This window comes from Nomascus leucogenys, chromosome 15 (genome assembly GCF_006542625.1).
Source record: "Nomascus leucogenys isolate Asia chromosome 15, Asia_NLE_v1, whole genome shotgun sequence".
In the NCBI taxonomy this organism is placed as follows: domain Eukaryota; kingdom Metazoa; phylum Chordata; class Mammalia; order Primates; family Hylobatidae; genus Nomascus; species Nomascus leucogenys.
In genome coordinates, this window is record NC_044395.1 from 11,947,053 (window position 1) to 11,971,923 (window position 24,871).

Sequence of the window (24,871 nt, forward strand, 5' to 3'; positions counted from 1 at the left end):
AAGTGTGTGTTAACACGCCTAGCTAATTTTTTTTTTTTTTTAATTTTTAGTAGAGACAGGTTTTTGCCAGGTTGGCCAGGCTGATCTTGACCTCCTGTCCTCCTGTGATCCACCCACCTCAGCCTCCCAAAGTTTTGGGATTACAGGCATGAGCCACCGTGCCCAGCCACTATACTCTATATTTTTTATCATTATTTTAGAGTGCACTCCTACTTATTTTTTAAAAAGTTAACTGTGAAACAGCCTCAGGCAGGTCCTTCAGGAAGGATTCCAGAAGAAGGCCTTGTTATCCTAGGAGATGACAGCTCCATATGTGTTACAGCCCCTGAAGACCTTCCAGTGAGACACGGTATGGACATGGAAGACAGTGATATTGATGATTCTAACCCTGTGTGGGCCTAGACTAATGTGTGTGTTTGTGTCTCAGTTTTTAACAAAAAAGTTTAAAAGTAAAAAAAAAATTTTTAATAGGAAAAAGCTTACAGAATAAGGATATAAAGAATTTTTATACTGCTGTACAATGTATTTGTGTTTTAAGCTGTGTTATTACAAAAGAGTTAAAAAGTAAAAATAATTAAAAGTGTGTGAAGTAAAAAAGTTACAGTAGCTAAGGTCAATGTATTAATGAAGAAATATTAAAAAAATAAATTTAGAGGAGTCTAAGTGTACAGCGTTGCTGAAGTCCACAGTAGCTTACAGTAATGTCCTAGGCCTTGAAATTCACTCCCGCTCACGCACTGCCTCACCCAGAGAAACGAACAGTCCTACAACCTCCATTCATGGTCAGTGCCTATATATATATATATATATATATATATATATATATATATATTTTTTTTTTTTTTTTTTTTTTTTTTTTTGATTCGGAGTCTCGCTCTGTCCCCCAGGCGGGAGTGCAATGGCGGGATCTCCGCTCACTGCAAGCTCCGCCCCCTGGGTTCACGCCATTCTCCTGCCTCAGCCTCCCAAGTACAGGCGCCCGCCACAACGCCCTGCTAATTTTTTGTATATTTAGTAGAGACGGGGTTTCACCGTGTTAGCCAGGATGGTCTCAATCTCCTGACCTCGTGATCCACCCGCCTCGGCCTCCCAAAGTGCTAGGATTACAGGCTTGAGCCACCGTGCCTGGCCATATATATTTAAATGTACCATTTAAAAAATTTTCTGCTGTATTTTTACTGTACCTTTTCTATGTTTGGATGCACAAATACTTACTACTGTATTACAATTCCCTACAGTGCTTAGTAAAGTAACACATTGTACAAATTGTGTGTAGTAGGCTGTACTATCTAGGTTTGTGTAAGTGCACTCTATGATGTTCCCAGAATGATGAAATCACCTGACCACAAATTTCTCAGACCGTACCCCTGTCATCAGGCAATGCATGACTGTATAGACATCTGGCTGTTTAGAAAGAGAACTGTGAATTGTTGCCTAGACAACATTTGCTTCGGACTGCTCCTTTTTGGGGGAAAGCATGGTTTTATCCTGACTGCAAACCTATGTAGGTTCATTCTTCTTTTCAGTGATTTTGCTTTTCACTTCATTTTGTCTTTGTAGAGTGTATCTAATGTACTACAGAGAGATCCCCGAGGCTTCAGATCAGACCAGATCGCGGCTCACTGAAAGGTTCATGGCCTCTTGGCTGTCAGCTATGCACACGAAGCGCAGTGGATAGGTCAGAATGCACTTGACACTGCAGGAGGGGCCTATTTGAATAAAAGGTTAAGCATACGGTCCTGCCTGAGAAAAACGAACTAGCCTATCGTCAGTTCATGTGACCCAAAATAAAGTCTCCCTTTTCCCCATGACAATCTCAATTTGTAAAGCACCTCCAGTCTTAACCAAAAAAAAAAAGCTGGTAATATGGCATATTTAATGGCTTCTTTGATCTTCAAAAGCTAAATGGGAGAGATTTTCCTTCCTTGAGTACAGTAGATGCAACCCTCTAATCAAAAAGAAAATGTAAATCACCCAGGCTTTTTATGCTATTTGATATTCCCGTTTACAGAGGACATAATTGTATGCTGGGTAAACAAACTAATGGTCCCCCTAATGTTAATTTGCTTTTCTTAATGTGGACCCAAGTTTCTTTGATTTGATGTAAAGCAAAAACTGGAGCAAAAAGCCAAAACTGTCACGCCTTGCTGAATTGTCATTTTGAATTTTTTAGTTCACATATGATGAGGAACTTCTTGAAATAAGTGGCACCTCCTTTTCCAACAAGAGAAGAGAGATGCTCTTCTTCTTCAGCAAAATGGGAATGGTCCACATTTGTTAGAAAATGGGACGCCCAAAACCTCCCTGCACTGCAGGGTCACCTACCTTTGGGGCTTTGATGGGGAGGTTTCTCCCAAGTGATGTACTGTCCTAGGAACTCACAGTATTTCCTATCCCTGCCTTTCACTTGACCCTTAAGCATCATGGGGCAGGGATATGGGACATGGGTGGTCCAGCAGTGTCCGGCAGGGCACAGACCTGGGGCTCAGGTTCTCCATCTGTCATTACCTGTTCTGCACTGGTTGGCAAATCAGTCATCTCTGATTCAGTTTTTCTCATCTATAAATCGGGATAAATTCTATTTGTTTTATTTCTCAGGACTGAATGAGGATCAACATGAGAGAGTGTGTCTTAAAGTGCTCTGTGTTTGTGCTTACTTAATTTTTCACTGTGGTAATCTTGTCTCCTCACTAGACAAATTCCCAGGCAGCGGGGACTGCAGGTGATCTTTCGTTTGCTAACTTCTGCCCTAGTACGCTGCACTGTGCTATGGACAGAAGAGTCAATAAATACTTCTTGAATAAATAACTCCTTTTCTAAAAATATTCTAGTCAACACAAATACAGCATAAATATTTATTTTTAAAAATCAATAGTAATAAATTAGAATCTAAACATGTAAAGGCTTCTTGCATTAGACCAAATTAGGGAATGATTTTTAGGGCTTATCTGGTGCTGAATTAAACATAAGTTTCAACTGTGGTTGTTTAGGTGGGGAAGAAAGCTCAATTATTATCTTCAAGTAAATACAGATTTTTTTTTGTAAAGAAAGGTGCTATTTTCCCATATTTATGCTGTGCTGAAAGAAAAAAACTGAATTTAACTTTCTTAATTCATTTGCTCATTCATTGATTCAGTAGGCATTTATTTATTGAGCCCTTACGAAGCTACAGGAATAGTGGTAGATGGTGAAGCAGTGGATGCACAGCCTAGTAGGGGATACAGACCGGGAAACAGTAATTGACACTTTGGAGTGATGTGTGCTCTGATGAGGAGCACCGGGCCATCGGGACACAGAGGGACATCCAGTCCTATCTTGGGAGGTCAGGGAAAGCCTTCTGGAGGAAGTGCCGGCGTAGCTCAGAGCTAAGGCTGAGAAGGGCAGGAAGTCTATGCCAGGCTGAGGGAACAGTATGTAAAAAGGAGTGGAGGCAGAGACAATGCGGTGCTTTCACAGAACAAATTCTGTGTGGACAAAACGGAGGGTGAGAGGAGGGCAGGTCGAGGAGCACAGCTCAAGGGTAAGCAAAGGTCAGATCTCGAGGGACGTTGCAAACTCTTGAAGCAGCTCGGGCTTAACAAAGTAAACCAGAGAGTTAATTAGCAAAGATTTTAGTAAGATGTAAATACATTTGGACAGCCAAAGTGAGGAGTTTCTGGAAGGGATTATCTACAGAAGCTATGAAGTCCTTTTTGGAAAGCTTAGAACAGGTAATCCTCTACTTTGTACTGTTTAGAGCAGGGCTGGCCACCTTTCACAGGTGACAACACTGGGGATCACTGTTCTGCTACTCACTCAGGAGCGGGATGTGGAAAGGGAGCACGTGTTACTGTTTGATGATCTAGGGAATGTTTGTTGTGAGCCTTCAGTTTTTTTTTCCTTGGAACAATGTTAAGGGAAGTACTATTATTACCCCCATTTAACAGACGAGGAAACTGAGGCTTAGAGGGCTTATGTACATCTCCCAAGGTCACAGAGCCGGGCAGTCTGCTCTGGATCGGGCTCCTGCACATCATGTTGCATTGTATCCTGCAGCTATTCCCATAGGTGACAGTGAAGAAAGTGGGTTGCAGTGTCTGCCTTATGTGAATCAGCGAATGGATCAGCCAGTCAACAGATAAACATGGAGCACCTCCCTACATACAGGCAGAATCTTAGGCACAGAAGATACAGCAGCATCTTACCCTGCTGGATCTTACCCTTCAATGAGGACAGGCTTTATGCACCAACTGTAATACAGTAATCAACTAATGAATTCGATGTATAAAGAAATACAGGACGTTATGGGTATTTAAAACAGGAGGATGTGACTTATCACAAAAATGTTAGCCTCTTATTTCCACATTCAATTGCTAGATGATATGGCAAAGTCCATTCCAACTCCACTGTCCCATGATCCTATGATAGATTCATGAAAGAATCAATAACTGAGTAATGCCCACTATTTTTAAAAATTAGGTAGTTTTCAGTTTAAGGAAACAGATTTCCTGGTTTCCATCTCTGCAGTTATGCTAAGAAAACTGGTGCACTCATACTGGTCATGGTATTTAACCAGCATCAGCTGATAAGGGCATAGTTTCTACAGTCATGACTATAGACCTCCTTCCATCATATGTAATATTGTGGTGCTTTGTTTCTCTGTATGATAATATGGATTATTTTGGTTCTCAGAAATGGTACAGCAGAGCATCTAAGAACAAAGGTCCTAGACTACCTGCATTCATTTCCTGGTGCCACCAGATTATGTGAATGTGGGCAAGTTATTTAACTTCTGTGCTTCAGTTTCCTCATCAATAAAATGGGGATAATAATAGTACTGGCCAGGTGTGGTAGCTCATGCTTGTAGTCCCAGAATTTTGAGAGGTCCAGGCAAGGGGATCACTTGAGGCCAAGAGTTTGAGAGCAGCCTGAGCAACACAGAGAAACCCCCCGTCTCTACAAAAAACAAAACAAAACCAATCAGCCAGGTACTGTGGCATGTGCCTGTAGTCCCAGCTACTCAGGAGGCTGGGGCAGGAGGTTGGCTTAGCCCAGGAGGTCGAACCTTCAGTGAGCCATGACTGTGCCACTGCACTCCAGCTTGGGCAACACAGCGACACCCTGTCTCAATAAAAATAAATAAGTTAAAAAAATAATAGTACCTACCTAATAGTGTTATTGAGAGGACTATGCGAATTAATACATCTAAATTCAGCCAGGTGCGATGGCTCACGCCTATAATCCCAGCACTTTGGGAGGCTGAGGCGGGCGGATCACGAGGTCAGGAGTTTGAGATCAGCATGGCCAACATGGTGAAACCCCGTCTCTACTAAAAATGCAAAAATTAGCCAGGCGTGGTGGCACGTGCCTGTAATCCCAGCTACTCAGGAGGCTGAGGTAGGAGAATCGCTTGAGCCCGGGAGGCAGAGGGTGCAGTGCGCCGAGATCATGCCATTGCACTCCAGCCTGGGCAACAGAGCGAGACTCTCTCAAAAAACAAACAAACAAACAAAAAACCATCTAAATGCATAGAACTGTGTCCCTGGCACACAGTAAGGGATCCATGAGGACTAGCTGTGGAAGCACGTGTCAGGAAGCTCCAGCACTAGCCTTGCTTGCTGTGCGTCACATTCAGTCCCCGTGATATAACACCGTTGTTGTGTATTATCCTTCTGGTGATGGATCTCAAGGGATTCTTCTCTCCCCAGGGCTTAACTTATTTCCAGGGCACAAAGTTGTCTTGTGATACACTAAGTGGTTCCCTAATGGCCTGAAAGAATTAACACCCATCTTTAAAAATCCAGTTTTTAATCACGACTTAGGCACGGTGGAGAATGGCCAAACCACAATTTAGGGAATGGGATTAAGAAACCTAAGTACTTTCACATAATGAAACATTTTAACAATTGCTGAAAGATGATGAATAAGGTAAAACTCCAAGAATTAAATTATTTTAGACCTCCTGAAAAAGCTGTAATTTCTAGCCTCAGCAAATTTCCTCCTTTTTTTTGAGACAGAGTCTTACTCTGTCGCCCAGGCTGGAGTGCAGTTGTGCGATCTCAGCTCACTGCAACCTCAGCCGCCTGGGTTCAAGCCAAATTTCCATTCTTAAATGGCTGTAGAACCAATATCACCCACTACAGAAAAGATTGATGTTTTAAGTGGAACCTAGAAAATACAAAGGGTTTAGAAACACGCCAGAGTAAATGAGTTGCTCTGGCTGAGAAAAATGTTTTTGAATCAGAGAAACTCTAAGAATGTGTATGTATAAGGGTAGAGCCTGAAGACGTGGCTCTTATAAGAGTTTTAATTATGTTGCACCATCTACACCTGAAAAGACTATCTTAAAACATCCCCTTTCTCCCCTTTCTGGATGGAAACCATATGTGGAGACAAATAGGAGGTTATGTTTTGCAAAATCATGAGCCTGGAAAGCTGTAATACTTCACAGAAACAAATCTAATGGTCAAAATAGAACATGATACTGAAGAACCCCATTGTACTGAGCTTGTGTGCTTGGAAGCTCCATTGTGTTTTGTGGTCCAGGTCAACACACTGGGACAAAATGAGTGTGAAGTGCCCTTTCATTAGTCATCATCTGCACACAAAACATGCACCTCTTTTCCTCCCCATTTGATAGAAAGGTTACACAGAAAATGAGTACACAACTCTTTTGTCACTGTTCAGACAGCAGATGCAGGGTCTGCTCTTCAGATGCCTAGGTTAGAAACGGAGGCAGAGAGGAAGGGAGTGGGGGACGGTTTCACATGCATATGCCATGATATTTGCTGGCTTTAATGGACCATATTTGAGTACTTACTGTGATAACTTCAAACCAAATAAAATAAAGTCTCCATTTAATGAAGAGCTTCATATTCAATATTGTATTCAATCAAAAAATTACTAAAATTAGAGCATGTTTCTAGTACAATTAACATCCTTTGCACTCACAATAAAATATTCAATAACTGGCCATTTTGCCTTTTGAGGAGGTGAATAAAAGCATTGCTATTAATCATTTAGCTGTTATTTATTTGTCACTTAATTTTAAGTAGGCAGTTAAATTGAAACTGCACATGTTATTATTGATTTAGGTTTAATTTAATCCTTTTAAACAGAATAATTATTCCCAATTTATATGCCATTAAATCTTTTATGCATATGAACAGCAAATTCAATTTTTGTTTAAGTGTAAAGTTTTTAATGCTTCTTTAAGGAACTATAAAACTGATCATTGTTTCCAAGGATTTCTGAATTCTATCTATGCTCACCTTAATCTTCTTATCAATAGCTTTTAAGTAAATAAAATGAAATAAATCCAAAAGATTAAAAATTCACTTCTGTAAATATGAAATAAAACAGTTCCATAAATATGCTGAAATGCTTTGTGAAGGTTATTTGCAATCCAGAAAATTTTATTTAATGCAGGCATTTATTTTGCTAAAAATTTAAGCATTTTAATAGAAAAAAGGATGCTTTAATGAAATGAAGGTCAAAGACTGTCTATAGGAACACACTAAAGAGGCTGGATTGTTATTTAGTGAATTTTATTTATAAAAATACATAATTTGGATAATTCCAACCAAAGTCCTTTTTTTTTTCTTTGATAACAGACTTGTGACTGCAAAATACCAGATATTTCTCCTGGGTTCCTAATAGTACCAGTCTTGATTCAAGAACAATCTGTGAGTTAAATGAAAAATGTCTAAAGAAGACATGTTTGTAATTGCAATGTAAAATTCTAGTACCTCACTTCTATTAAGATTATGTCATGTGAAAGCAAGGCTGCATCTTCACAAGGGAAATGCTGTATGATACAGTATTTAGAAACATAATTCCTCTCATTCAATGACAGCTTACAGTGCTAATGCCAGACATTTTCCAAGGAAGGCTCGAGTGTTTTTTTCATTCTCCAAAATAATAGCTAAGAGACAGAGACCTAGATTTATAAAATGTGCAGGTGCTTACACTTTCTTTAGGTAGAGTTTCTTCTTCTTCTTCTTTTATGTGGCTTTTTGTTTTTGTTTTGTTTTTTGAGATGGAGTCTTGCTCTGTCCCCAGGCTGGAGTGCAATGGCGTGATCTTGGCTCACTGCAACTTCCGCCTCCTGGGTTCAAGCGATTCCTGTGCCTAAGCCTCCTGAATAGCTGGGATTACAGGCCCAGCTAATTTTTGTATTTTTAGTGGAGACGGGGTTTCACTATGTTGGCCAGGCTGGTCTCGAACTCCTGACCTCAAATGATCCACCCGCCTCAGCCTCCCAAAGTGCTGGGATTATAAACGTAAGCCACCACGCCTGGCCAAGTTTCTTATATTTTAAATGCCAGATTTAGCAGCATTAAAATTGCAAGGCAACTGTGATATCATAAGGAGGCAATGGAGTGGTCTTGACACCTGGGTTCTAGTCCAAGCACTAACCAGCCATGTGAGCTTGGGCAAGTATTTCCACCACTCTAGGTCTTGGGTTCCCCCTCTGTACAATAAATAAAGGGAATGGGCTGACCTTTGAGAGCCCTAACAGCTCTAATAATCCATTACTTTATTAGTTGGATTGGGCCTATCAGGCAAAACCTAGCAATATATGGAAGTGTTGGGAAAATCATTTATTTTTAATTCCATATATTAAAAAATTATATTAAAGTTTTCTGTATTTTCAAACTTGTCAGGGAGTAGAAATAAATGAAGAGGCAAAGTTCATGAATTAAAGCATCCCTTTAGTAATTTCGTTACAATCTTCTTGAACCTCTTGATAAACTCACAGCGTTGTAGGTCATTTAAATTTAAATAAATCACACTTTATGAGGTTTTGAACTCACTATGTATGTACTTATTTTAACACAATAATGCATCCCAGTTTTGAAATAACCTAGAAAGGAACTAGTGGTTGTCTCCGGGGGCAACAAGCCTCAGGAGTCACCATGGCGTTAGCATTTCTGGCGGGGACTCAGCCTTTAATAGCTACAATTCATGCCCATGCACACCCTTTACTTCCCTCTATGACTGCTCATCTGTTACGATGGCACCATGCCTGCTCTGAGGAGTGTGTCGGGGTTTAACTAAAGCATAGTTTGTGAGTAAATGAATGAACAGAAAACAGAAATGACTAATACCTGCAACAAAAAGTCACTCCTCTGATATAACTATTCCCATGTGATCAGAAATAAATAAATAAATGCTAGTAGCTACTCCCAGAATACTGCATGAAAACCTCTAGAACATGGCAGGTGGTGTAATGTATTGGAAGAGGTTGGCAAAACAATGGCCTTAAATTGAAAATCTAATAAAAGGCAACAGAAAACAACGTGGATGAATGTTGCTAGAAAGCAATGGGAATGAAAGTTGACTCCTGAAAGCTCCTAGAATGTTCTCAATAGTCCTAGCATATTAGACCTAACTTCAGATGCTTCTTTAATCTCCTAACCAGTACGAAAAAAATATCTACACCACCTATGGAGAGACAGTAGTCTAGTCTCAGCCTAAATATTCCAGATGCATTCTACAAAACAGCCTGGGAAATTTGGGGGAAATGAAAATCCTGAGTTTTGGTCTTCCCTAAGTCTTTCTCTACCTGTGGTCTCTTTTGGTTATACAGTGCCACTCTTCAAGCCCTAGAAGTCATCATTCAATACTTCACCTGACTCTCGTATTATTAATCAGAAACAACACACATGAAAGCATCTGAGAGAAACAATTATATACAAAAATAAAAATGCAGATTATTGGCCAGGCGCGGTGGCTCACGCCTGTAATCCCAGCACTTTGGGAGGCCGAGGTGGGCAGATCACGAGCTCAGAAGATCAAGACCATCCTGGATAACACAGTCAAACCCTGTCTCTACTAAAAATACAAAAAATTAGCCAGGCGTGGTGGCACGCACCTGTAGTCCCAGTTACTCGGGAGGCTGAGGCAGGAGAATCGCCTGAACCCAGGAGGCGGAGGTTGCAGTGAGCCAAGATCGCCCCACTGCACTCCAGCCTGGGCGACAATGCGAGACTCCATCTCAAAAAAAAAAAAAATGCAGATTATTATAAGTCGCTTTTTTTTAACTTTCAGACAATTCTGGATACTCAATTTAACTAGTAATTCCTCATGTGCCTATATCCCTCCTATTAATTTATAATACAAGGTGGTTTCTTAGACAGAATATGGGCCCTTTTGTGGAGGCTATGGTCCAAGGTGATCAGACAGGAAAGCACTGCAGACCTCACTGCATGAAAACATTTGTTTCCCAGGACAAGTGCTGAAGAATAATGGCTACTATGACCTCCCAGCCCAAAGGAAAATATAATTCATGTCTATCTACTCTGAGGTCACAGTATCCTCTAAAAATGTTTATTACTTTCCTAAAGTTTATCATTTTACATGCATATTTACTCTGGCCTCAGTTTAATCTATATTGAAATTGTCATAGTTTTAATTTTTATTAGATGGTGAAATAGAATCCTTTATCAGCGCAATCCTTGATTACCTATCTAAATACTTGTAATTAGTGGCTCAGGCTTTGGCGTTTGGAGAGAGGTCAATTTAATTTCCGGCTCTACTATCTAGTAATTACGTATACCTATACAGCTCTCACATCTGCAGTCCCTTATCTGCAAAATGGGGATAATAATGCCTATCCAAGAGGCTCTTGTAAGGATAAATGAGACTGTATATATAAAGCAAAAAGTTTTACAAATGGTAGCTAATTATATAAATATTCCTGTTAACAAGACCTTATTAAACACACATAAAGTACTGTATGGCTGCTCTCTGATTTTTTTTTTTTTAATATACAAGGTTTCAGAAGTCCCCAGGACTGAAGAGGTTGTTTCTAATGCTCTAGGAATTACACAGATCTCTTTCTTCGTGAGTGCTGAGTGTCGTAAGGCCAGTTCTGGAGTGGGGTTTAAGGATTATCACGTGAAGATCCCCTCTCCACTCTTCATTTATTCACTACAGTCAATGCTGCTCCAAATTCCATTAAGTAAAAGGTTTTCTCTCATCCATATACATTGAACTATGGCTTGACTTTGGTCAGATACAAGGGAATAATTGCTTTGAGGAGGTTCTAGTAACATCAAAACACAAGTGTAGGACTCAAGTGATTTGTCAGGCAGCTTTTAAAATTATTGATTATAAAAGCAAGAAGAAAGAAATTTTCCTTGGTTTTAAGGCAAGCTTTGACAGTTTTTTTTTGAACTACAATTCCCAGAATGCCATCTACTTTACAGAAATAAAAGCCTACTTGAATTTCATATTGAGAGTCTGAGATCAATTTCCTTGTCTATTTCATGGCTCATAAACTACTTAGATCCAAGCAAGAGTGTGCCTAGCAGAGGCTTCGAAGACTAACATGAGGCAGGGAAAGGGACCAGTAATGAAACGCTCACCTGAATAATATTTTCGAGGCATTATTTGCCCAAATGCTTCAGTTCTGTTTTCCTTTTTACTGGAGAACTGGTTATCCTAATTTCAGTGTATGAAGCACTATATAGCCAAACAATGACTAGGGCTATAACCTATTCTAACCCTAGGGTTTACAGTTCATCATTAAAAATGTCCAAGGCAAATCAATGTGAGGAAAACAGCATTATTTGAGGATCTCTGAATGAGAAAACCAAGAATCTAACCATAATTTTGATTTTTGTAAGCATTATTCTTTATTTTGAAATATACTAGATTGTATTTAAACTGTCCTTTGGTAAGAACAAGGGTTAAAGTCAGGTCCCTGAGCACTGGACAAAAGGAGAAAAAAACCCAACAATTGGGGAAATGAGGTCACTTAATGGATCCTTACCTTGGTTTCTTCATCTTAAAAATGCAGACAAAAATACCTATCCATTGCAAGAGATTTTTCCTTTCCAGTGGCCCCATTTCTATAACTAAAACTACTCCCATTTATTACCTAGGAGACTATAAATCTCCTAGAGCCAGGATAAAAACAGGGTTTGGAGCCATGGAGTCAGACTGCATGAGTTTTCTGCTCCACCACTCACTAGATGCAATGAATGGGTATAATATAAACTTTTAAAGCTTCATTTGCAACCTTCAAAATGGGATCATGATAGTATCTACCAGGGTTGCAATAAAGATTAAATGAGATAATACATGTAAAGTGTTTAGCACAGAAATGGGCTCATGATAAGCATTCTATAAATGCTAGCTGTTGTTATAGGAACCCTAATCTTTGGCTTCTCTTGTTCCCTCAATCCTCATATCTAATCTGTCACCAAACCCTGTCAATTCTTTCATTTATGTATATATAATTTCAGTTAAAGTTTTGTTGGAAAAAAAAAACTGGGGCCGGGAGTGGTGGTTCACGCCTGTAATCCTAGCACTTTGGGAGGCCAAGGTACACAGATTTCCTGAGCTCAGGAGTTCAAGGACAGCCTGGGCAATGTGGTAAGACCCCATCTCTACTAAAAGTAGAAAAAGTTAGCCGGGCGTTGTGGCGCATGCTACTCGGGAGGCTGAAGCGCGAGAATCGTTTGAACCTGGGAGGCGCAGGTTGCAGTGAGCCAAGATCGTGCCACTTCACTCTAGCCTGGGCAACAGAGTAAGACTCTGTCTCCAAAACAAACAAACAAACAAACAAACTGGGAACATCCCAAAGTCCACCCTTGGGTGACTGAATAAATATATAATGGCACCTCCAGATATTAGAATACTATGTACCTTGTACATATGTACTATGAACATATAAATATAATCATCGCTCAGTTATCTGTGAGGGAGTGTTTCCAGGACTCCCTGCTAATACCAAAATCCAGGGATGGGAAAGTCCCTTTTATAAATTGGGGTAATATTTGTATATAGCCTATGCATGTCCTCCTATATATTTTAAATTATCTGTAGACTATTTATAATACCTAATACAATGTAAATACTATGTAAATAGTTGTTATATTGTTCTGGAATAAAGCCAAGAAAAAAAGTCTCTGTGCATGTTTAGTACAGATTGAACCATCCATTTATTCTCCAAATATTTTTGATCTGTGGTTGGTTGGATCCACAGATGCGAAAGCCATGGATACGGAAAGCCAACTCTACAGAAAGATACCCAAGATACACATAGGTATTTTGTTAAATGAAAATAACCAGTTGCCAAAGAGGATGTCTAAATCAATCTCATTTGGTTAAAACCACGTAAAAAGATTCTCAAGCTCACAAGTTATCAGAGAAAAGTAATTTAAATCTATAATAGGACAGGATTTCATAACCCATCAGAGTGGCAAAAGTTAAAAAGACAATAATTCTGAGGACTGGTAACTTGCAGGCACTTGTGAGTAAAGTTGAAGATGTCCAGTCACCCATGAACCACAGTTCCACTCCTGGGGATTTATACCCTAAGGAAACTCTTGCATGCATACCCAAGGAGGCCTACGAGGACATGCACAGAGCATTGTCTGAAATAACAATAACTGGAAAAAAACTAAATATTCACCAATATTCAACCAAGACCATGGTCTTAGTTCAAAAGTATAATTGTCAAATCCCAAAAACATAATGTTGACTGAACAAAATGGGCATCATGCATCCATATATAGATACATATTTATCCACTAATTATAGATTACCTATGAAATAAATGAATGGAAGATTGGTGAGAAGGATGCACACTCATGTAAGAGTATGTATTGATTACCTCTGAGGGGGAAGAAAAGGGAATGAGTTTGAGAAGGAGTACGTGGAAACTTCATCTGTATTTTTACAATTTTAAAAATATGTCTGAAACAAATATGGCAGTAAGGGTTATACTGTATTTTCTCTGTAATTTTCTATAGGTTAGAATTTTTGCATGATTAAAGAAAAACAGCATCAGTAACAAAACAAGGACATCCTCCAAGCACTATAACCTTAGACAAGTTTCTTCATCTCTGTTAGCCTCCTTTTCCTTATCTGTAAAATAGGAAAAGCAGCAACTTCCCTGCAGGATTGTGATGGAGAATTGAGTGAAACTAAGATAGGCTTTTAAAAAGTGATGTCATTGTTATTGTCATATCCATCCAGCAGTCTCTTTGCCCATTGAGTGTTTAGTCTCTAATTCAAAATGCACTAGCTTGCATAATAATCTTCCTTAAATGCTGCTGCATCTCACTGCCCTCCCCAAGAACCTGTATTCTCTCTGCCTGGCTTTCCCAGCCTAGTCCAATCAAGGGTGTCTGTCTCTCTGAAGCTGTCCTGCACGCCTCTTCCGCCTCTAGCACCTTGGTGACAACTCTTACCACTTTTACTGTGACATATCACTAAGACACTTATGAGATTGATTCAACTAGATATCCCCAGCGAAGAAAAGGGAGGGGAAGACGAAAGGAAGGAAGAAGAAAGATAAGAAAGAAAGAAAAGACTCAGGACTGGGCTCTACTACTCGCTCCCACACGAGCCCTTGCAGTGACCGTATCCCAAGGACAAGTCATTTGAGTTCTGTAAGACTCAATATCCTCATCTGTGGTAGGATGGTTACACTTCAAGACCTGAAAATTTATCTTCCAATACTATAAGCACATTTTTAAGGCCTCCTTATAATCAGACCCCTACTCAGTCTATTTTCCCTACACTCAAAACAAATCCTCCACAATCCAGCTGGGCTCCCTAATGTGCCACAAACATGTCACTCCCATTCTGTTCTATTATCCAGATCTTAGCTTGTTTTCAAGACCCTGTCCAAGTTCTAGGCCTTCCAATAAACTTTCCTTAATATATTTCAGCCTGAATTAAAAAAAAAAAAATCGGCCGGGCACAGTGGCTCACGCCTGTAATCCCAGCACTTTGGGAGTCCGAGGTGGGCGGATCACACAATCAAGAGATCGAGATCATCCTGGCCAACATGGTGAAACCCCGTCTCTACTAAAAATACAAAAATTAGCTGGGCGTGGTGGCACACGCCTGTAGTCCCAGCTACTCGGGAGGCTGAGGCAGGAGAATCGCTTGAAGCCAGGAGGTGGAGGTTGCAGTGAGCTGAGATTGTGCCATTGCACTCCAGCCTGATGACAGAGCAAGACTCCTCCCCCGTCCCACACACACAAAAAATCTAACACAATATAATTTATAAGGAGCCAGTCACTATTCTAAACAATTTATATGTATTTATTTTAGCCTCATAATAACTGGTTAACTATTATTATTATCCCATTTTTACTGATGAAGAAACTGAGGCACAGAAACATAATTGGACTTGGCCAAGGTTATACAGCTAGTAAGTGGCAGAGCCACTATTTGAACCCAAATGGTCTGCTTCAGACACCATGCACTTCACCATCACACTAAAACCTCCTCCTAATCAATAGCTTTTACCTTCTTCTGTACTCTATCATATCCTCAGTGCCTCAATTGTAACAGAGTGATATCACACATTATTTTATATTCCCTTACTTTTTTTGGGTAGCTCATAGCCCAAGGTTAAATCCCTTAAATTCTGGTTATTAGATTAAATCTTTATATGATCATACAAGCCCTGAGAGATAGACCTCTACTAGCTTTGAATGGGCCAAGTAAGATTCTACCCCCAATTATTTGTACTTTATTGACATTCATAGCAATCCTGTGAGATAGGCGAGTCAGGTTATTTGACAGACCTGAAAAAGTGAGCCAAAAAAAGAATTAAGTAGGTCAGGCATGGTGGCTCATGCCTGTAATCATAGCACTTTGGGAGGCTGAAGTGGAAGGATTGCTTGAGGCTAGGAGTTCAAGACCTACCTGACCAACATAGTGAAATGCCATCTCTATTGTAAATATTTAATACTATTTAAAATTTTTAAAAAAATAAAAAAAGTTATGTAATTTATTCCAGATTATACACTAAACAGTAATGCCTGGACCAAATCAAGTCCACCTGACTCCACATCCTTTTCCATACCCAGCTTTCTAGAATTTCTCCTAGGTGAGGTTCTAATGTGGAGATGCTTGGAATATGGACAGGAAATAAATGGTATGAGAAATGCAAATGCCCTTATTAATACCCATAGCACTTTTTAATTAAAAAAATTCTGAATATGGAAAAAACATGGTGCCTAGCTATCCTTGGCTGCTTGGAGACCTGTCTCACACACGGCGCTCATTAGGGCAACTTGCCCTTACTCTGATTTGGAATGACACCAGTAATTATTTAATAATAATTTTAGAGCCCATTATTTTCTTACACAAGCCAATTCCTTACCTGTTTTTGGCGCCCTGGTCCCAGGTATGGTGGTTTTGCTTGCAAGCCATCTGAGCTGCTTTTCCACTTGCTTCCTCTTCCGTCTCATGCAGGCTTCCCCGTCGAGGGCTTTCCTCCTCGTCTAAGCTGTCGGGCTCCAAACCGTTGTCCCGGATTCGATCATCAAACTCAGAATGGCACATAATCTCTTGAGTGAGGCTTTCTGAATCAGATTCCAAGGAGTCTTTTGAAATACGATGTAAGTCTTCTTTCTTCAAAGGTGGGTGTGTGGACTGGGCATTTAAGTTGGTATGACGGACAGGAGATTGAATAGAGAGCGTGGGAATTAGTTTACTTTTACTCATCTTGAAAAATGCAAAAAATTAACAGGGGATACTCTTGTTGATAGGAGCAGTTGGCTGATATTTAAAGTTGTGGTTCACAAAGGCATTACCTGAAAAAAATTATATTTATGTTACTCTGCGACTACTAAAATCTCAATAATGTCAACGTTAATCAAATATTTAAATGAGTAAGAGAACCTTGTTAGATTATGTGCAGGCTTTTGTATGCACCCTTTTGTGTGTATAAGAAAGGTCTATTAGAAGAACAATTGTTTTTCTCTCTGCAGAAACACATCTGATGTAGCGCTCATAAGCAGCCTGAGTAATCGAATGCAGTTTTATTGATGAAATAAATGGCTGCTTGGAAGTGGATTCCTATTTCTAGCTTCCAAGGGCTTGTTACAGACAAGCCTGGACTAAGACAAATGGTTAATTATGGACAGTACTTTGATAGCCTTATTTCAAATGCCCAAATAACTACGGGCAATATAAATATGGTCCGTAGTTATTCATGGATAGAGTAAAACAGGTTCAGGGGCTACATTTTGGAAAGTAAAGTAAGAAGAAAGAAGAGTGTAGCTTTCCATAGTTGGAACTATAAATGGGGAAGCTGTTTTGTTCCTAGACCTATTTGGGCTGGCAACATCATTTGGAAAAGACTTTCTGATAGCCAGGTTGTGACTAGATAGGAACATATAATTTAGGTGGACATAAATGGAGATCAACCTCATCCAGTATTTTTTAAAACCCATAATAACAATTAAAACTGTTCAACAATCACGCCTGTAATACCAGCACTTTGGGAGGCCGAGGTGGGCAGATCGCTTAAGTCCAGGAGTTCAAGACCAGCCCGGGCAACATGGCAAAACCCCATCTCTACAAAACAAAAAAAAAAAATACAAAAATACAAAAAATTAGTGGGCATGGTGGGATGGGCCTGCAGTCCCAGCTACTCAGGAGACTGCGGTGGGAGGGTCACTCGAGCCGGGCAGGCAGAGGCTGCAGTGAGCCGAGAGTGTGCCACTGCACTCCAGCCTGGGTAACAGAGCGAGACCCTATCAGAAAAAATAAATAAAACTGTTCAACAAAAGATTTAGTGGCCTTGTGAATTCTGCCACTGAGCGATTCAAAGCAGAGCCTGGAGGTCTACATTACTGAACGGGATGCTATCCTGGGGAAAGTTGAGTGGGTGGGAGATTGGCCTGAATTACAGCTAGGATTTAGCTGGAGTCCCTTCCAACTCACTTATGAGTGTGATTCAAGTGAACCTTCACTGTCTCTAAGGGTCATTATAAAGAGCCATGGAAAGGGTGCTTTGAGTTCATGTAGGACCGAACGGACATGATGTTTTTGGATTGTGCTTCCTTTCATCTCTACCTAGCATTTCTATTTTGGTCTATTTTCTATCTCACTGCCTTTATACCCATTTTTTTTTTTTCTGTGAGTCAGGTAACAGAAATCTTTACCATTAGAAATTACTGTAAAATTTATCTTAATGGCTTGCTCTTGTTCTTTTGGCAAATCCTAACTTTAATTAAATGACACAACCTTATTACTAGGACTGCTTATAATGTTGACCTTGTTGCTAATGTTTGCAAGAAGCATCATCAAATCCTTGGAGGAAAGCACCTTAACAAACAACAGGCAAAAGGAAACGTTCATACGTAAATACACACGAAGTGAGTTTTCTATTGAACTCGAAGTCCGCCCTGTTGGTAGACTAACATATTATTCTCTAATTTTACAGACTGGTTTGTTGTATTATTTTGTCTCTTATTTTTAAAATACATATTGCATTCTGCCTTATTATTTTAATTGTTGCTTTTTTAGGATGTGCCAAGAAAGCAGCAAATCTATCAAATACTAACACATTTTAACTAAAAGAGCTTGTTTAACACCGGTTTTACTGGAAGAGCTAAGGTCACTGAATTTGAGATCCTGAAGAGCAAACTTAAGCGTTATAGTGCAACTTAGAATTACTCTTAAAATAATTCAGTTCCTTGAACTTCTCTTCTTAAATGAAATAGGCTAAGCTTTCTTGGAAGGAATCAATAATAAAACAGTAACCACAGAAGATAATTTCGTTGATGTTAGCAGATTCCTGAAGTTTGCTAAAGTATGCAAAGAGCAAAGCCAAACGCCACAAAAGCTGGGTTTTCTGTGGAGGCCTGATCTTACGAAAACATGAGGTTGAAGAAGGAACAGCTGACAGCTTGAATAAGTTAGAAAGTGGGCGTTTAAATTTCATGAATGTGGCTCCCTCCTCCCGTCCAGTGGAAAAAAAAAAGGTTGTGCCGCTGAAATTTCTGACCAAGAGAGGTGATCAGTCCCCTGAATAAACAAGACAGGGATAGATCCGATGGCACCTAGGGACTAAGAAGCGGCCAGCTCCCCAGGGATCCCTGCAGTGGGTCTAGTCCACTAGCATGGGGCAAACGAACTTTCTCCTGGAGGGGAAAAGGAGCCCTGCTTGGGCTCACCAAGATGAATCGTAAAGAAAAAGGAACGAATCCTGAAAGAAAAAGGAACGAACCCTGGTTTGAAACAGGCCGGAAGCTGCCCACTAGAGGCGTTCGGTTTGTTTTCTACCTTTGCTTGTTCCTGAGGAACAAGGCCCGTCACAAGGGGCGTTTGGAGGTCAAGGAAGTGACAAGTCGGAGGGCCTGGTGCCCGGGACCGGTCCTAATTGACCGGGAACAGGGCTGCTCTGGGTGCCCGGGCGCCGAAGCCTCGGATAGCGGACCCCCAGCCCCTTGGCGCGGCCTCGCCCCCTTGTCGCTCTCCACTCCGTCCCGAAGGCTCCCGCGCCGGCTCCTCCCCAGCTTGCTCGGGTGGTTTCCTGCCGTACCCATCCCCAGTCAGCCCTTCCCGTTTCCCTCCCCGGGCGCGCCGCCCACCCCGGATCCGGGAGGCCACCTCCCGTCACCTGCCCGGCGCTCCTCCGCGGCCGCGACCCGGGCGGCCCCGCATCCTCTCGCGCCGCCGCCGCCGCCGCCCGGGCCCCCGCCCGCCCCGGCGCTGCCCTGGAGACCGCAGACAACACAGACGCCGGCGCCACTTGGGCGGGGCAGGACCCGACCTAGGATCCCGCGTCCCGAACCGCACCCCCGGCCCTGGCACGGAGGCTGCAAACGGCCGTAATAACGACATCCGGGCAGAGCCGGAGGAGCCCGAGCGCCCCGGGAGAGGCTGCCTCGCCGCTCGGACTTCCCAGCGCCGGAGGGCAGAGGCCGCCTGGGGGAGGAGATCTTTGCCACAAATAAAACTACTAAAATACGCGAGGAACTACTACAAATCAAGAAGAAAAGGAACCCAATTAAAGAATGGGTAAATGGAAAGGTATTTCACAAACACACGAGAAATCTAAATGGCCAATAAATATCTGTTTATTGAAATGGTGCTTTAATTCATTAATAATCAGAAGATGAGGCCGGGCGCGGTGGCTCACGGCTGTAATCCTAGCACTTTGGGAGGCCGAGGCGGGCGGATCACGAGATCAGGAGATCGAGACCATCCTGGCTAACACGGTGAAACCTCGTCTCTGCTAAAAATGCAAAAAATTAGCCGGGCGTGGTGGCGGGCGCCTGTAGTCCCAGCTACTCAGGAGGCTGAGGCAGGAGAATGGCGTGAACCCGGGAGGCGGAGCTTGCAGTGAGCAGAGATCCTGCCACTGCACTCCAGCCTGGGCGACAGAGCAAGACTCCATCTCAAAAATAATAATAATAATAATAATCAGAAGATGGCCAATTAAAACCACAGCGAGTAACACCACACTCACCATAAGTTGAGTTGAAAAGTCCAAAGTTGAAACATCTGGCAGCGTCAGGTGCTAGGGAGGATGTAGTACAAAGAACCCTCACCTTCTGCGGGCTGACGTGAGAACCGATGCAACCAACCATTTTGGAAAATGGCTTGACATTAGCCGGGATATGTATGCCTTGGGATCCAGCAATTTCACTTTTAGGTATTTACCCTAAGAAGTGAGTGCTCCTGTGCATGCGAACTGGAAATAACTAAACTATCCCTCAAAAGAATGGTTAACTAGATTATGCTATTCCCTATACTGGCATACTACACAGCACTGTAAATGAATGAAATACAACTACATGTAACAATATAGAGGCACACTAAAAACACAATTTTGAACAACAACAAAAACCCAGAAAAAATACATATTGTATGATTTTTGTATATAAATTAAAGACAGGCTAAATTACACTCTACAATGATTATAGCTCCATATTTAGTGGAGGAAACTATGAAAAAAAGCAAAAAAGCAATTTTATGGGAATCACTACCCACTTAGTGATTCCCATAAAGTTAGGAGGATTGTGGTCGTTTCTGGCAGGTAGGGAGAAGAATGTTTTTGAGATTGTATTTCCTGACCTTAATGGTGGTTATATAGATGTTCATCTTGTAAAAATTCATTAAGCTGTACATTTATGTATGGGTAGAATATTTCACTATTAAAAAAGGTTTCAAAAAAGAATAAAGAAAGGAAGCATTAGGAATTATCTTCACATTAAAACAACAAATAGATTTGAATAACTATCTTCAAAGATTGGTTTGAGGCCAGGTGCGGTGGCTCACCCTGTAATCCCAGCATTTTGGGAAACTGAGCTGGAGGATTGCTTGAGCCCAACAGTTCAAGACCAGCCTGGGGAACATGGCAGAACCTTGTCTCTACAAAAATTTTTAAAGATTAGTTGAGCGTAGTGGTGTGTGCCTGTAGTCCGAGCTACTTGGAAGGCTGAGATGGGAGGATCACCTGAGCCCAGGAGGTTGACGCTGAAGTCAGCCAATACTGTGTCAGTGCACTCTAGCTTGTGTGAGAGTGAGACCTTGTCAAAAAAAAAAAAAAGTTCTTCGGCCAGGCACAGTGGCTCATGCCTGTAATCCCAGCACTTTGGGAGGCCTAGGCGAGTGGATCACCTGAGGTCAGGAGTTTGAGACCAGCCTGGCCAACATGGCGAAACCCCATCTCTACTAAAAATACAAAAATTAGCTGGATATGGTGGTACACGCCTGTAGTCCCAGCTACACGGGAGGCTGAGGTAGGAGAATTGCTTGAACCGGGGAGGCAGAGGTTGCAGTGAACCGAGATGTGCCACTGCACTCCAGCCTGGGTGACAAAGTGAGACTCCATCTCAAAAATAAAAATAAAAAAAGAATGCTTCAATACCAGTTGCCTCATTAATGATAGGAAACGTAGGAAATTGGAAAATGTCCTTATTACCCAGCTTTAGCACTTTTTATTCTGTTTTTTGAGTTAGTTTTATTTTTTATCTATTTATTTTTTTTACTTTTTTGGCAGCAGGGACCTTGTCTTATGAGTACACAGTAGGACCTCAATATCTGTAGAAGAAATAAAAGCAAGGTAGCTGAAACCATTAGTGTTATTCTGCCCAGTATATTATACAAGGTATTATTATAGCAACTGCAAACATGCAAGCAAATTTCAAGCAAAAGGATTTAGTCCTAATAGTGGCTTCCAGAATATGTTAGAGAATCAATGCTGAGTCATTCACACTTGTCTACTTTTGATGCTGTGGTTTTTTAGACTCTTCAAGTGTTTTCTGCACTATCCAGAAGAGATTTTAACTGGCTTTTCCAAAAATTAGTGGTCCCTACGTGATTCAGGAGTCTGTCAATCCAGCAGCTACTTGCAGAGACTAGTCACACATACAGCGTGGGACACTCTGGGCTGGATCTTCCCCTTTCTACCCTTGTAATGGCTGTCCTGAGTATTTGGCATGACTAAAGGGTGGAATAATCAACACGAGTGGTAGTCAGGGTCAGTAAGGAGACAGAAACCATGCCAGTTACTATAATGGAAATAATTTAGTATGAAGATTTATTAACTGAAAAGTTGAAAAGGGAACCCAAGTGTCATAGAGGTAGTAAGTACAGGAAGCAGCTTCCACCTCTACGGCTGGGGAATCACAGGAAAGAACTATTTACGCTTAGAAGTATTAACACTGAAATTACTAACACTTAGAGCTGGGACCCAGGCCTCTCAGGAGGGTGAAATCCCAAGCTAGTGGGTGCTGGTGTCTTTGAAAAGGAATCATGAAGCTGGTTCTGAGAGTGCTGGGAAAACTGGAATCAACTACTGCTACTGAAACCAACTGAGCTACTGGAGTGAAGAGACGTTGTCAAGGTGACCTTGAGAGGGAAAGGAAGGAGCAGTCCCTTTTCCAGTCTCCAGGCTTGGGGTCTCCCTCTACTGTCCACTCCTGGCAGAGTCCCACAAGGAGCCCGCTGGCAAAGAAAAATGAGGTTTGTAGGGGTTGACCCAGCATCACGACCAGAGTATATGAGAGTGAAGCTGAGAGACAATGGTTTAACAAGCAGCACAGTAATGCTCTGCTTTTCAGAATTCTTAAGGATTATAGCGTGCATACAAACAAAATAAAACCATAAAGTGCATTGTTTTCATCTGCTGTTAATGGTAATAACATTGATAATTTACATATGAATAGCACTTCACAGGGTCTGCAAAGTGCTTTTGCATATATTATCTTTTAGAATTCAGCTGTCAACATGACCCTGAACTAACCAAAATACACAGAATAGGAAAAACAAATCAAAAAGCGCTTAAATACATAGGTTAGTAATACTGAACTGAGTTTACTCCTTTTCCACCCCATGCCACCCATTCATGCAACTCCCTTCTTTCTGTTTCCCTCTCCTACATATCACTCATGCTCTGTTCGTGAGGTCCTTCCTCTACTCCATTTCCCTTTTTGGTCTTACCCCTCCTGAGTCCACCTGACCTACGCCTAGCTCAGCACCGTCTCCTCCAGCAGGAATTTTGGGGCAGTTCCCCACATTGTCTGATGCATCTTGGACCAGGGTGCTTCTCGGACCAGGGTGCTTCTCAACCTGGAGCAGTTTTATCCTTCAGAGACAGTTGACAATATCTGAAGGCATTTTTTGTTGTTATGACTTAAGGGAGTACTACTGGCATCTAATGGACACAGGCCAGGGATGCTGCTAAACATCCTAAAATGCACAGGACAGTCCCCCCACCCCCCTGCCAAAATTATGTGTTCCAAAATGTCAATAATGCCGAGGCTGACAAACTCTGTGCTAGGCTAATGGCCCTTGGTCTGTGGTCTCAAGGCACCCAACTGCATGCCTCTAGCTTTATACATATGCTTGTACAACACTGCATTGAAATTACATGTTTATATTTATGTATTCTCCTTACTAAACTATAAGCTCCCAGAGAACCAGAGAACAAGGACAAACGTAGTGAATGGCACCTAATAAATGCTCAGTAAATGTTGAAAAAAATCCACAATATCCTTAAACTTCAGCACCTGACTGGGGAGTAGATAAGTAGTCAGTCCCTTTAATAGAACTGGTAAGAGTGGCCAGTGAAACCTTGTAACAAGAATATACTCATATTTGGCATATAACTAGGATGATCAGATAATTTATTAAAATCCAGGATAGACAGGTGTGTGGCACATGCCTATAGGCCCAGCTACTCAGGAGGCTGAGACAGGATCATTTGAGCCCGAGAGTTCAAGGCTGCAGTGAGCTATGATTGCACCGCTGCACTGCGGTGTGGGCAACAGAGTGAAATCTTGCCACTAAAAAAAAAAGAAAAAAGAAAAAGAAAAAAAAAAAGCCAACTAGGATACATTCAAGAATTTTTTAAAGGATGCTATTTATTAATTACACTGGGACAATGGGTATACACTGAAATTGTCCTAGGTAGCCAGGCAGTGTAGTCATTCTACATATAACTGTAATAAGTTTAATTGTCTGGTTTCTTCGCACGTAGGGTAAATTAGAAGCAGCAAGCGGATCAAAGAGGGCACTCTCAGGGCAGAAAGAAGGGACAGTACCAGCAAGAGAAGTGACCAAAATACCACAAAAGCAAGAGATGTTCAAACAAACAAAGCAACCTGGGTTCATTGGGTGTAAGGAACAAACAGCCTTATTCCTGAATATCCTGTGTGAGAATCACACTATTATGGCAAGTGCCAAGACTAATTTTCATAATGATTAACTTCTTGAAACTCATATAGAGTAAGTCAGCTTAATAAATATTGACTAGAAAGGTAAAAGTCATGTAACCTATTTTACAAAGACTTCTGTCCAAAATATTAGAACATTTAACATCTCAAAAGATAAACCTCAATTATCCAAAAGAAAAGTACTTACTTAGAAAGAGTCAGCCCTGGGAATTTTAGAGGACTGAAATGGTATAAATATATGTTTAAACAGAAAATGAAACTCAACAGACAGAAATATGAGTAACTTTGACACCCTTCTAGAAGAACGAGCCACGTCCTGGGAAAGCCCAGAGGAAGAGAATTCAGCCTGGCTGGGATCAGCTTTCAGAAATAGATAATCTGGAAGGTTGGCTCTTAGGAATGCAAATGAACAGATTATTATTTTTATTTTTTTAATTTTT

General features: G+C 41.1%; 1 protein-coding gene across 5 annotated transcripts in view; it reads right to left on the reverse strand.

Moving 5' to 3' along the window:
• The window catches only part of JHY (junctional cadherin complex regulator), a 73,321-nt gene extending 53,511 nt beyond the window's left edge, over nucleotides 1-19,810 (reverse strand). For 2 of the 5 annotated variants that reach the window (XM_030829042.1, XM_030829041.1), the window contains exons 1-2: nucleotides 19,367-19,810; nucleotides 16,118-16,550 (exon numbers count right to left, since the gene is read on the reverse strand). In XM_030829042.1, coding sequence (XP_030684902.1) covers nucleotides 16,118-16,461 — 344 coding nt within the window. In that variant the 5' untranslated portion in view covers nucleotides 16,462-16,550; nucleotides 19,367-19,810. Of the gene's footprint in view, nucleotides 1-16,117; nucleotides 16,551-19,029 lie in introns of all 5 variants that reach the window. The other 3 variants (XM_030829039.1, XM_030829043.1, XM_030829040.1) reach the window with 3 other exon arrangements.
• Between the last annotated feature and the right edge of the window lie 5,061 nt (nucleotides 19,811-24,871).